Source organism: Lingula anatina, chromosome 1 (genome assembly GCF_051362555.1).
Source record: "Lingula anatina isolate TDL-2025a chromosome 1, LinAna3.0, whole genome shotgun sequence".
Classification (NCBI taxonomy): domain Eukaryota; kingdom Metazoa; phylum Brachiopoda; class Lingulata; order Lingulida; family Lingulidae; genus Lingula; species Lingula anatina.
This window is the reverse complement of record NC_141767.1, coordinates 66,489,619-66,504,176: the sequence shown is the minus strand read 5'-3', so window position 1 is coordinate 66,504,176 and position 14,558 is coordinate 66,489,619. Positions and strand designations below refer to the sequence as shown.

The 14,558-nt window shown below is 36.1% G+C and overlaps 1 protein-coding gene across 11 annotated transcripts; it reads right to left on the bottom strand.

Annotated features, from left to right (window-relative positions):
- Positions 1-752: 752 nt before the first annotated feature.
- Positions 753-14,535, bottom strand: LOC106151544 (uncharacterized). Of its 11 annotated transcripts, none has more exons than XM_087018343.1 (3): positions 14,312-14,535; positions 13,375-13,461; positions 753-2,577 (listed from the first exon to the last, which is right to left on the bottom strand). In XM_087018343.1, exon 3 carries the CDS (start codon positions 2,575-2,577, stop codon positions 1,324-1,326), a length of 1,254 nt encoding a protein of 417 aa, XP_086874469.1. In that variant the 5' UTR covers positions 13,375-13,461; positions 14,312-14,535; the 3' UTR covers positions 753-1,323. The 11 variants fall into 11 exon arrangements, with proteins under 11 accessions (XP_086874469.1, XP_086874474.1, XP_013380335.2 ...); XM_013524881.2 differs by lacking the exon at positions 753-2,577 and adding an exon at positions 6,910-8,648 and having other exon boundaries at positions 14,312-14,447; XM_087018348.1 differs by lacking the exon at positions 13,375-13,461 and having other exon boundaries at positions 754-2,577.
- Positions 14,536-14,558: the final 23 nt, after the last annotated feature.

The following is a 14,558-nucleotide window of genomic DNA, read 5'->3' as shown; positions in this document are numbered from 1 at the left end:
ATTTACTTTTTTAACAATTATTTTTTAAATGTAATTTTCTTTACTTTGCCCAGTTTAAATCTTTCCAAGAATAAATAAATAACTGATATTGAACCCCAAAGGTAAATTCAAGATGAGTGAATACTGGCTTTTTTTCTCCAAAAAAGTCCCATTTCAAGCACTGAACTATTCTGGAGGTTCTAGCGACAGCTTAAAATTTGGCAAGGAATATACTGGATCTGGAACAAATTCTGTCTTCTCTTTCTCTTCCAGTTTCAAAAGATCTGCCACTTTTGCACGGGCCTTAAGTCTACCTTTGACAAAGGCATGATTTTTATCCCAGAATGTGGAGATAAATTTATCTGTAACAATGTATGATGTGTTGCCTTTTTTCTGCCCAACACCTGGGACATCGCATATTTGTAATTGACTGATAATATTCCCTTTTTAAGAATGGCATCTTTGAGACTATTCTTAATCAGTGGATTGGTTTGTGCCATTGGTTGCAATGCATGAAAAAGATAATTCCTTGGAATATGAAAATCTTGTTTGTCGTTGTAAACAGTAAGCCCTTTTTCTGTGGGTGTAGAAACTTGTTTTTCACATACACAGAATAACATTGAAGGTGGTGAGTACTGCTTCATTATCCATGGTGCATTATACCAGGAACTATTGTCCAAGTTAAAATTTTGAATAAAATACCTCCTATAACAGGAAGCCAGTGCAATTGCTTTAAAACGGGTGTGACACGAGTCTCCCTGGCTGTGCAGGTTAAAAAGATGCGCTGAAATATTTTTAATTTGATGCAGTTTTTTTATTTGTTCTTTGGTACAGCCATAGAAAAAAAATAGTTGCAGTAGTCTACATGTGAGGAGGTCATTGTCCTAGAATAGTGTTAATGTATTGTTCCACAAATAAAAGGTGAGATTTTTCTCCACTAAACTTGGTATTGTTAGCTGTTGATGGGACTATTGATAATAAACTTTGTGTACTTCCTTCATTCTTTTTATTCCTTTACGTGCTTCACAGTCACAACAGATTAACTTATTCCAATCTATGGAAACAATGTGCACAATAGTATTTAAAGTGCATTGTTGCAAAGGTTATGACAAATGAAACAATAAGTGCAAATTCAAAGTAAAATCAATTAATGCTTCTAAAAATGACTTATTTTAGAAGCATATAATCTCCATACCATTTCTTTCCTTATAAAGTTTCCAATTTACGTATGGACCTTTTAGAAGAAAAAAATTGTTACCACAACTGAATCCCAATATAAATTCAATCTAAGTGCAAAACTGGATTTATTTTCAATTTCTTGCATGTACCCTTTAAAACACTGAACTATTTTGGAGATTCCAGTGACAGCTTAAAATCTGGTAAAGAGTATACTGGGTCAGGAACAAATTCTGTCTTCTCTTTCTCTTCCAGTTTCAAAAGATCTGCCACTTTTGCACGGGCTTTAAGTCTACCTTTGACAAAAGCATGGTTTTTATCCCAAAATTTTGAGATAAATTTATCCGTAACAATGTATGATGTGTTGCCTTTTTTCTGTCCAACACCTGGGGCATAGCGTATTTGTAAATGTCTGGTGGTATTCCCTTTAAGAATGGTATCTTTGAGATGATTCTTAATCAGAGGATTGGCTTTTAAAATTGGTTGCAATGCATGAAGAAGATAATTCCTAGGAATATGAAAATTCTGTTTGTCCTTGTAAACAGTAAGCCCTTTTTCTGAAGGACTCTTCTGTGTGTGTAAAAACTTGTTTATCACATACACCGAATTACATTGAAGGCAGTGAGTATTGTACAACATAGAAATTAGCTGCTTCATTATCCATGGTGCATTATACCAGGAACTATTGTCCATTGATGTCTCATATGGCAAAAGAAAGGAGAGTGTGTCTCTGTGAAAAGCATTGAAACAGGCATCAAAATCCCAACCTATGTTAGTTGGTTTGTCCAACTCATGGTGCTGACGATAAGGTTCTGCATATCTACCATAACCAACTGCAGGTTCAAATTCCAGCAAGAAATCCTCAAATCTTTCATATGGGTCTGCTTTCATTTCACTCCAGGGTTTCCAATTCACATGTGGTTCTGAGCGATTTTGTAAAATAACATCATTATCAAGGAATATGTAGTACAAGTAACCACCATCACCTCTCTTCTTTGCTTGTTCTATTGCATAATCTAAAATCATATTGCGCCCAGAACCCCACGTGGAATTTGGAGCATTGATATTTCCCGTCTTGTCCTCAACTTTAAAAGTTAACCAGAAAACATCTCTGTTTTTATCAGCTTTTAATCCTGTCACTTCTGTGCAGGTATATGCATTGACAAGGTAGACAAACCTTTTACCTCTTGTCATTTTATCATTTAAATGTGATGAATATGGCAATGTGTTATTCCCAAAATTGGTCTTATGCTCCTTTTTGTGATTGTCTCTTAGTCTGATACCTTTGCCTGTCTTCACTTTTATGACAGCATCCATATAAAGAGTGTAGTTCCAACATAGCAACACTGTAGCACTTATGCAAAACAGCAAAATATACTTTTTAGAGAGTGAAAGTCCACGTACTAACATGATGCCTGCCATCTGTAAAAAAGTACAACACTTTACAAATTGGCATTTTGGTAAATTATCTCATGGGGCCAGATTTTTATGCAACCAATTACCCATATTGTATGAATATTCTTAACAAACAACAATTATCTGATAAACTATTTTAAGAAATGCAGTACTTTTTTTAACGATCTACCAGTTCAGTGATGGGTACCAGGACAATTACCCCTGTGCAATAGTCCCCAAATAGCCCCCCTCCCAATTCAAGTGTTTAGAATATTTCACCCTGTTGAGAAAATGGAGACTTATATTTTACATTTAAGTGAACTTAAACTAGAGGATCAGAGAGGCGATACCGCCTCCGAATATTGTACCACCAGCTGGAGTAAGCGTGATCGTATAGACCCCCACACACACAAAAAAGGGACACCACCACCAGTCTTGTGCTTGACAAGCTGTAAAAAATGCAATCAACAAGAATTCTCAAAATATGCAAAAAAAACAAATATATATATATATAACTAAAAATGGTACAATCAAAGTTTAGTTCATAGTAAGGTAGGTCAAAGGTCAATTTCAAGGTCACAGTAAATTTTCAGTATATGACTTCCTATTCAAGTTCAATAGCAACTATGGACCTATCTCTGCTAGTTTTGGAGATAAAAGGGAACCAAAATTTGTAAACTTCAATTCATGATAAAAAGTAGGTCAAAGGTCAATTTCAAGGTCACACTTAGATTGCCAGTATGTGACTTCCTATTCAAATTCAATAGTAACTATGGGCGTATCTTTGCCAGTTTTGGAGATAAAGGGGAACCAAAATTTGCAAAGTGAAGTTCATGGTAAAAAGTAGGTCAAAGGTCAATTTTAAGTTCACAGTAAATTTTCAGTATATGACTTCCTATTCAAGTTCAATAGCAACTATGGACCTATCTCTGCTAGTTTTGGAGATAAAAGGGAACCAAAATTTGTAAACTTCAATTCATGATAAAAAGTAGGTCAAAGGTCAATTTCAAGGTCACACTTAGATTGCCAGTATGTGATTTCCTATTCAAATTCAATAGTAACTATGGGTGTATCTTTGCCAGTTTTGGAGATAAAAGGGAACCAAAATTTGCAAAGTTCCATTCATGATGAAAAGTAGGACAAAGGTCAATTTCAAGGTCACATTTAGATTGTCAGTATATGACTTCCTATTCAAGTTCAATAGCAACTAAGGGCGTATCTTTGCCAGTTTTGGAGATAAAAAGGAACCAAAATTTGCAAAGTTAATTAATGGTAAAAAGTAGGTCAAAGGTCAATTTTAAGGTCACAGTAAATTGCCTCTAATGACTTCATATTCAAGCTCAATAGTAACAATTATGGACCTATCTCTGCCAGTTTTGAAAATAAAAGCATTAAAAAGTTGCAAAGTTCAGTTTATGGTGTAAAGTTGGTCAAAGGTCAATTTCAAGGTCACATTTAGATTGCCAGTATATGACTTCCTATTCAAGATCAATAGTAACTATGGACCTATCTCTGCCAGTTTTGGAGATGAAAGGGAATCAAAATTTGCAAAGTTCCATTCATGATGAAAAGTAGGTCAAAGGTCAATTTCAAGGTCACATTTAGATTGCCAGTATATGACTTCCTATTCAAGTTCAATGGTAAGCATGGACCTATCTCTGCCAGTTTTGGAGATATAAGGCACTAAATGTTATAATTTTGGAGTTACAATAATGTGCCATAAATTTCCTACAGAATCATTTTGGTCAAAATTCTTGAAATGGGAGGTGCTCTGAAGTTCCAGATGTTCAAATTTGATGAAATAATGTCATTTTTGACCACAAGTTGTCTGCCTCGCCAAGCCTTATGTTTTATTGTACCACCAGCGTTAGCGCTGGCGGTACACATGGTTTCGGTCTCGTCCGGATCGTTCCGCCGGCTCCGCCGGACGGCTACCGTTACCGCTTCTCCTCCTAGACGGTAAGGGCCCCCGTACCCATCTCATGGATTTAGGTCACCTATAATCTCAGCTCGTTCCACATAAAATTTGGGCTTTGCCGGTATTGGGGTCTGGGTGTGGCACTCACTGCAATGCACCCTTGTCCAAAAATGGCAAAATTAAATGCTAATTATCTACCCTACGGAAGGGGTTATGGGAAAAATTTCTACAGACTGCTTTCCAAAAGTCATATGTGTAGATTTCAAATATGCCCTTAGACTTGACCTTTGACCTTTACTTCAAGGTCAAACGGGCCAAAATTTTCAAAAAAATAATATTTTTTATGAAAAAAATTTTTTTTGCCCTGTTATTCAGACACCACACAGACTTAACCAATAATGTTATTGGAAAGTGACCTTGAAATTGACCTTTGACCTACTTTTCACCATGAACTGAACTTTGCAAATTTTATTCCCTTCTATCTCCCAAACTGGCAGAGATAGGTCCATAGTAACTATTGAACTTGAATGGGAAGTCATATACTGGCAATCTAAATGTGACCTTGAAATTGACCTTTGACCTACTTTTTACCATGAACTGAACTCTGCAAATTTTGCTGCCCTTTTACCTCCAAAACTGGCAGAGATAGGTCCATAGTTACTATTGAACTTTAATAGGAAGTCATATACTGGCAATCCAAATGTGACCTTGAAATTGACCTTTGACCTACTTTTCACCATGAACTGAACTTTGCAAATTTTGCTTCCTTTTTATCTCCAAAACTGGCAGAGATAGGTCCATAGTTTCTATTGAACTTGAATAGCAAGTCATACACTGGCAATCTAAATGTGACCTTGAAATTGACCTTTGACCTACTTTTCACCATGAACTGAACTTTCCAAATTTTGCTTCTCTTTTATCTCCAAAACTGGCAGAGATAGGTCCATAGTTACTATTGAACTTGAATAGAAAGTCATACACTGGCAATCTAAATGTGACCTTGAAATTGACCTTTGACCTTCTTTTCACCATGAACTGAATTTTGCAAATTTTGCTTCCCTTTCATATCCAAAACTGGCAGAGATAGGTCCATAGTTACTATTGAAGTTGAATAGGAAGCCATATACTGGCAATCTTAATGTGACCTTAAAATTGACCTTTGACCTACTTTTCACCATGAACTGAACTTTGAAAATTTTGCTTCCCTTTTATCTCCCAAACTGGCAGAGATAGGTCCAAAGTTACTTTTGAAGTTGAATAGGAAGTCATATACTGGCAATCTTACTGTGAAATTGACCTTTCACCTACCTTTTGATGAACTTTTGATATACTTTTTTGCATATTTTGAAAATTCTAGTTGATTGCATTTTTACAGCTTGTCAAGCAAAAGACTGGTGGCTGTGTCCCTTATTTTGTGTATGTGGGGGTCTATACGAATGCGCTTGCTCCAGCTGGTGGTACAATATTCGGAGGCGGTATCGCCTCTCTGATCCTCTAGTTTTTCTGGGGTTCAAAATTTATTATCCATTACCGTACTGCACATTTTGCTTTCACCACCAATATGTACTTTTTGATATAGCGTAACCCGAAAACCGTATGGAATACAAAAAAACGGAGACCACTCACAGTGTTGGGCTTTACATGCTCTACAAAATGCAAAAAAGAATGGGTCTCTAGCATTAACGGTTCCCGAATTAGAGACAGTTTTCAGTTTCGGTATCTTATGGCCGCTACTCCTGTGAAAATGCACCGATTGACCCAAAATTCACGGAGATGAAAGATGACATGAAGGGTAACACTTTTCAATAATATTATTGGTTAAGTCTGTCTGGTGTCTGAAAAACAGCACAAATAATTTTTTTTTCGTAAAAAATTTCGTTTTTTTGAAAATTTTGGCCCGTTTGACCTTGAAATAAAGGTCAAAGGTCAAATCCAAGGGCATATTTGAAATCTACACATATGACTTTTGGAAAGCTGCCTGTAGAAATTTTTCCCATAATTCCTTCCGTAGGGTAGATAATTAGCATTTAATTTTGCCATTTTTGGACAAGGGTGCATTGCAATGAGTGCCACACCTGGACCCCAATACCGACAAAGCCCAAATTTTACGTGGAACGAGTTGAGATTATAGGTGACCTAAATCCAAGAGATGGGTACGAAGGCCCTTATCGTCTAGGAGGAGAAGCGGTAACGGTAACATGCCGGCAGAGCGGCAGGAGCCGGCGGAACGGTCCGGATGGGACTAAAACCATGTGTACCGCCAGCACCTACGCTGGTGGTACAATAATACTTAATCAACAGGTCCTAGAATGAAATTGTCACCATGTAGAGTTGTCCTAGAATCATGTTAATGTATTGTTCCACAAATAAAGGGTGAGTTTTTTTTCTTCCCAAAAATAGGTATTGCTAGCTATTGATGAGACTATTGATAACAAGCTATGTGTGCTTTATTTTTATAATAATTTTTATTCTTTTAAATGGATCACAACATATTAACTAATGTATAGAAACAATATGCGCAGTAAAGTTTAAACTGCACTTTTGCAAAGGTTATGACAAACCAAACACAACAAATTCAAAACAAAATCAATTAATGCTTCTGCATGTAAAAGTTACAAACTTTTTAAAAAAGAAGTTTCTTCTTTGCAAAGTAAAAGAATGTTTGGTAATATTCACACAATTGGCTTGCTTTTTCTTGCCAAAGTTGTATGCAGTCTTATGTATAAAAGAATTCACCTATATAAATAAACTTATTTCAGAAGTATTTAATGTTCATTCCATTTCTTTCCTTATGAAGAGGCCAATTAATGGACCTTTTATAAGAACAAAAAATTGTTACTACAACTGATTCCCAATATAAATTCAACCTGAGTGCAAATCTGGACTTATGAATTATGTTCAATTTCTTGCATATCTCCTTTAAAATACTGAACTATTTTGGGGGTTCCAGTGACAGCTTAAAATTTGGCAAGGAATATACTGGATCGGGAACAAATTCTGTCTTCTCTTTCTCTTTCAGTTTCAAAAGATCCGCCACTTTTGCACGGGCTTTAAGTCTTCCTTTGACAAAGGCATGACTTATATTCCAAAAATTTGAGATAAATTTATCTGTAACAATGTATGATGTGTTGCCTTTTTTCTGCCCAACACCTGGGGCATTGCGTATTTGTAATTGACTGATACTATTCCCTTTAAGAATGGCATCTTTGAGATGATTCTTTATCACAGGATTGGTTTGTGCCATTGGTTGCAATGCATGAAAAAGATAATTCCTTGGAATATGAAAATTTTGTTTGTCATTGTACACATTAGGCCCTTTTTCTGAAGGACTCTTCTTTGCGTGTAAAAACTTGTTTTCCACATATACAGAATTACATTGAAGGCGGTGAGTATTGTACAACATAGAAATTAGCTGCTTCATTATCCATGGTGCATTATACCAGGAACTATTGTCCATTGATGTCTCATATGGCAGAAGAAAGGAGAGGGTATCTCTGTGAAAAGCATTGAAACAGGCATCAAAATCCCAACCTATGTTAGTTGGTTTGTCCAACTCATGGTGTTGACGATAAGGTTCTGCATATCTACCATAACCAACTGCAGGTTCAAATTCCAGCAAGAAATCCTCAAATCTTTCATATGGGTCTGCTTTCATTTCCCCCCAGGGTTTCCAATTCACATGTGGCTCTGAGCGAGTTCGTAAAATGACATCATTATCAAGGAAAATATAGTACAAATAACCACCATCACCTCTCTTTTTTGCTTGTTCTATTGCATAATCTAAAATCATATTGCGCCCAGAACTCCATGTGGAATTTGGAGCATTGACATTTCCCGTCTTGTCTCCAACTTTAAAAGTTAACCAGAAAACATCTCTGTCTTTATCAGCTTTTAATCCTGTCACTTCTGTACGGGTTTTTGCATTGACAAGGTAGACAAACCTTTTGCCTCTTGTCATTCCATCATTTGAATTTGATGTCACCGTATTAATCCCATTGTCCACTGGTTCCTTTTTGTGCCCGCTTCCTTGTTTGTTAGCTTTGCCTGTCATCACTTTTATGTCAGCATCCATATAAAGAGTGTAGTTCCAACATAGCAGCAACACTGTAGCACTTAAGCAAAACAGCACAATATACTTTTTAGGGAGTAAATGTCCACGCACTAACACAATGCCTTCCATCTGTAAAAAAGAACAACACTTTACAAATTGGCATTTTGGTAAATTATCACATGGGGCCAGATTTTTATGCAACCACCATATTGTACGAATATTGTTAACTAACAAAAATTATCTGATAAAATATCTTTAAAAAATGCAGTTATTTTTTTAAATGATCTACCAGTTCAGTGATGGTTACCAGGACAATTACCCCTGTGCAATAGTTCCCAAATACCCCCCCCCCTCCAAATCAAGTGTTGAGAATATTTCACCTTGTTAAGAAAATGGAAAATTATATTTTATACTAAAGTGAACTTGAATAATACTTTATCAATGTGTCCTAGAATGGAATTGTCACCATGTAGAATTGTCCTAGAATCATGTATTGCTCCACAAATAAAGGATGAGGTTTTTCTCCACAAAACTAGGTATTGCTAGCTATTGATGGGACTAATGATGATAAGCCATGTGTACTTTATTCATAATGTTTATTCTTTTCCATGGGTCACAACATATTAACTAATTCCAATGTATGGAAACAATGTGCACAGTAGTCTATAAACTGCGCTATTGCATAGGTTATGACAATTCAAACACAAGAAATTCAAAGCAAAATCAATTAATGCTTCTAAAAATGACATACTTTTTTAAAAGAAGTTTCTTCTTTACAAAGTAAAAGAATGTTTGGTAATATTCACACAATTGTCTTGCTTTTTCTTGCCAAAGGTGTTTGATGTTTTATGAATCTGTTTAAAAGAATATATATAAATAATTCACATTTATAAGTAAACTTATTTTAGAAGTATATAACATTCATTCCATTTCTTTCCTTATGAAGTGTCCAATTTATGGACCTTTTAGAAGAACAAAGAAAAATTGTTACCACAACTGAATCCCAATGTTAAATTCAACATAAGTGCATATCCCCTTTAAAACACTAAACTATTTTGGAGGTGTAAGTGATAGCTTAAAATTTGGCAAGGAATATACTGGTTCAGGAACAAATTCTGTCTTCTCATTCTCTTCCAGTTTTACAAGATCTGCCACTTTTGCACGGGCTTTAAGTCTTCCTTTGACAAAGGCATGATTTTTATTCCAAAACTTTGAGATAAATTTATCTGTAACAATGTATGATGTGTTGCCTTTTTTCTGTCCTACACCTGGGGCATAGCGTATTTGTAATTGACTGATTCTATTCCCTTTAAGAATGGCATCTTTGAGATGATTCTTAATCGGAGGATTGGTTTGTGTCATTGGTTGCAATGCATGAAGAAGATAATTCCTTGGAGTTTGAAAATTTTGCTTGTCTTTGTACTCTGTTCCAGATTTTTTCTTTTGCATGTGTCTCGCTTCATTTATCACATACACCGAATTACATTGAAGGCGGTGAGTATTGTACAACATAGAAATTAGCTGCTTCATTATCCATGGTGCATTATACCAGGAACTATTGTCCATTGATGTCTCATATGGCAGAAGAAAGGAGAGTGTGTCTCTGTGAAAAGCATTGAAACAGGCATCAAAATCCCAACCTATGTTAGTTGGTTTGTCCAACTCATGGTGTTGACGATAAGGTTCTGCATATCTACCATAACCAACTGCAGGTTCAAATTCCAGCAAGAAATCCTCAAATCTTTCATATGGGTCTGCTTTCATTTCACTCCAGGGTTTCCAATTCACATGTGGCTCTGAGCGAGTTTGTAAAATAACATCATTATCAAGGAATATGTAGTACAAGTAACCACCATCACCTCTCTTTTTTGCTTGTTCTATTGCATAATCTAAAATCATATTGCGCCCAGAACTCCACGTCGAGTTTGGAGCATTGACATTTCCTGTCTTGTCTCCAACTTTAAAAGTTAACCAGAAAACATCTCTGTCTTTATCAGCTTTTAATCCTGTCACTTCTGTACGGGTTTTTGCATTGACAAGGTAGACAAACCTTTTGCCTCTTGTCATTCCATTATTTGAATTTGATGAATATGTCACTGTATTATTCCTAATGTATTCAACCTCATTTCTGTGACTGTCTCCTTGTTTGATATCTTTGCCTGTCATCACTGTTGTAAACGGATCCAGAAAAAGTGTGTGGTTCCAACATATGAGCAACACTGCGACACTTATGCAAAACAGCAAAAAGTACTTTTTATAGAAAGAATATCCCTGCAAAAACATGTTGTCTGTCAGCTGTAAAAGAAAATAAAATACACTACAAAGAAACTTTTCAAAAAGAAAAACTATTTGCTCATGTGGCCACATTCTTATGAAGCCTATTATCCATATTGTATAAATATTGTTTAACAGAAATATCTTATTAAAGGTGCCCAGGTTAACATTTTGCCACTAAAAACTGGGCAGACATTTTCTCTGAATAACCAACTTTTGATCACCTTCCCAACACCACATAAACTATATTAGGCTGTGGATGTTTGGGAGATTCTTTAGCCTGGTATATATGTTTGTCTTTGTCTGGCTGTTTCAGCAAAAGGCATTTATAAGAACACAATTGGAGAGAGAGAAAACTTAATTTCATCAACAGTTTAGTTATGATCTGTTGGTCTCTCTTCTGCTTCGTATATATATATGTATTTTCTGTATATCTGTATATTTTCCAATACTTTCTCCTTCAAAACATTCATTTTTCTAAATCAAATTTGCATTTGTTGAGGTTTTGTATCAGTCACTTTTCTCAGATGTGTTGATTTCACTATAAAATATGTAATCCAATGACTTTAAAGCTATGGCACACATGTGGTTGGAATTTTCCTGTCTATCATACCATGCAGTAGGTACTTCACCTACCACAAACCAATTAGCATTTGGTATCAGTAAGTAGACTAAAACGGGCGTGTCTCAATAGTCCAAAGGTTTAGTTGTCCAAAAGTTCATTTATAAAAAAAAAAACTATAACGTTTCATCAGTCTTTTAATAAAATGATCTGTTGGTCCAAGGTTTTATAGTGAATATTTGGATCAATGAACCTTTGGAAACTTCTAATTATTGTCATGCAGCCACTAAAACAAGCTGCACTATACACAGTAGATAATATAACTTCTTATTTGTTATTTATTTAATTTTCAGTATCAATTCTGGTCAAGAAGTAAAGCCATGGCAGGTATAAGCTGGTAAAAAAAGCATTGCTATTCTGCCCCCCCCCCCCCTTCCATTTCCATGATTAAACATCTGATACCCACTGTTTACAAAAATCTTTACCACAAAAAGGTGACCTCTTAACGTGGTGCCCAGCAGCCCTGTTACCCTGTACTTTGGTCACAGAAAGTATGTTAAGGCTAAATACAGTGCTAAATAATTTTACCTCCTGCACTCCTTTTGTTAAATTTTCATTCACGTAAGCTCACAGGTCTTAGCCTGCCCTGCCTAAACAAATGGTTGGGATGGTTATATCATTTATGTTAACTTCTTGATCTACACAAAATGATGAGAGAGTTTTTAAATGTTTTTTGATTGACCATGTACAAATTCTGGACATATTGTGCTATTGTGAATACAAATGTTTGGCCTCGTCTGCCTGTACATGTACAGGGGGCGTCTCGATAGTCCGAAGGTTCATTGGTCCGAAGGTTCATTGGTCCGAAAAACGGTAACATTTTCATCGGTTTTTTAATCAAGGGTTCATTGGTCCGAAGGTTCTGTAGTGAACTTTCGGACCAATGAACCTTCGGACTATTGAACCTTCGGACTACTGCTACGGCCCCCATGTACAAGTGCGGGCGTCTCGATAGTCTGAAGGTTCATTGGTCCGAAGGTTCATTGGTCCGAAAAGTGGTAACATTTTCATCGATTTTTTAATCAAGGGTTCATTGGTCCGAAGGTTCTATAGTGAACATTCGGACCAATGAACCTTCGGATTTTGAACCTTCGGACTATCGCTACGGCCCCGTACAATTCAGGAGGAACTGTTGACATTTGGTACTTTTATATGAGGGGTTTTACTGTTTTTAAAGGCTGAATTACATGTATGAAAGACTATAGTAGCCTCGAATGATACGTAGAAAATGTAACATTTGGATATATTCAAACGCGTACAATATACATTTAAAATTATTCTTCTTTATTGACAGCGAGGACTATCCATTAAGATTCACCTTTCACGTTTTCTATCACGAAGTTTCATGCTCTATGACTCCTAATTACATTTTCTGATACAGGTATATACTAGTATAACTTTTAAACTATAAAGGGTGTATGACATAATGTGCACATAACTGTGAAATAACGGTCAGCACGCATAGGAGAAAACGAAAAAACAAGTCCTAACGCATGGATTTTCATGCTACACATTTTAATAAACGTGTTAACACCAAAACACATCTCACATATTCTTCCAATTTTTCAAAGGTTATCCTATGCTGTAATGAAGCAGTGTAAGGTCCTACATAAAATGTCTCACGTTTACCTCACCCTGACACTCACCTGCGTAATATCCTGCTGCGCAATATATTGATCTTGAGCAATGGCGACTTGCAATATATTTACACCTTACATTGTGCTCAGGCTCACCTGGGTCTTAGCATTGTTATGTGTGAGTCTCGTTCGAAAGTATGTCACCGATTTCATATTACATGTGACCTGTACACGGCAGTATCGATCAGCAGTAATTTTGCTCGACGTGTGTGCATAATAATGTATCTTACAGCGCTTGTGGAAATGATATGACTGCTAGAGGGTAATAATTCGACTCAATCACGGGGAACCCCGACAAAATAAAAAGTATAAAACAACTTACATCATTTTGTAGTGCTATTGATCTTTTTTTTTTCTTCACACGCAAGCTCTAAATATGCTGCGATGCCTTGGCTACGCCCTGGTATGCCTGAAATAGATTCATCACGAACGGTGCTGGATACGTGTCCTTTTGTGACTTGACGTAGCCTACAGTATCATATTTCATCATCCACTTCATTTATGTGCATTATATTGTTTTGTAATGCAGATGCTTCAGTGTATACCCCAGTAAAATCACGGGCGGATCCAGTGCGATACATGTAGGCCTACCAGTAGGCCTAATATTAGTATAAGTTCCTTTTAACAATCATTTCTCGAAAAAGGTGCCGATACATACAGGTATAACTTATACATTTTTCACTTTTTCAAACCAATTTTTACATTTTCTTGTTCTTCTTTTTCAAATCTATAGGCCTACCTATAGGCTACAAAACGGTCGATTCGCACAGTACAAGCTGATAGCTAAACATAGGCCTAATGTACCTAATGTAACATAAATACTTATTCAAAAAAGTAAAATAGCCATTAAAGAGGTGGGGGCGTCACGATAGTCCGAAGGTTCATTGGTCCGAAGGTTCATTGGTCCGAAAAGTGGTAACGTTTTCATCGACTTTTTAATCAAGGGTTCATTGGTCCGAAGGTTCTATAGTGAACATTCGGACCAATGAACCTTCGGACTATTGAACCTTCGGACTATCGCTACAGCCCCGAAGAGGTAATGTGCAATTACATGTCTCCAACATTCTTCACTTTCCCGATAAGAAGAATGGAACAGGTGTATTTAATTTAGTAAACATTTTTCTTACACTGAACTACTGTAGGGCCTATATAAAATGTTATACAACATTATGAGTAATGCATGAATCATGGAATTGCTTTTCAAATGTTCTTAAAATCCTTAAACAATTGTATATTATAGTCGTCGTGCGACCACTCACCTTTATTCTTTACTTCTAGTCCTCTAACAGAAAGGACAGGAATGAGAAATAGATAAAGGTTGCCCTGTTTAGGCTGCACCTACGTTCTTACGAAATGATTCTCCTTTACAATACGAACTTCCTGATTTTGCTCATAAACAAACATGAATTATTTAATACCCATAGGCCTATACGGTATAATGAATGAACCCTACAGTACATCAGACCGACAATAATATGGTGCCACCATATCTTTTTTACAAAGGTA

Excerpts from the sequence above, each read along its gene's own strand:
- LOC106151544 (XM_087018333.1), bottom strand. The coding sequence starts at position 13,205 with ATGAAATCGGTGACATACTTTCGAACGAGACTCACACATAACAATGCT. Across the intron at positions 8,649-13,148 it reads ATAACAATGCTAAGACCCAG|ATGGAAGGCATTGTGTTAGT; the intron begins GTGAGCCTGAGC and ends TCTTTTTTACAG.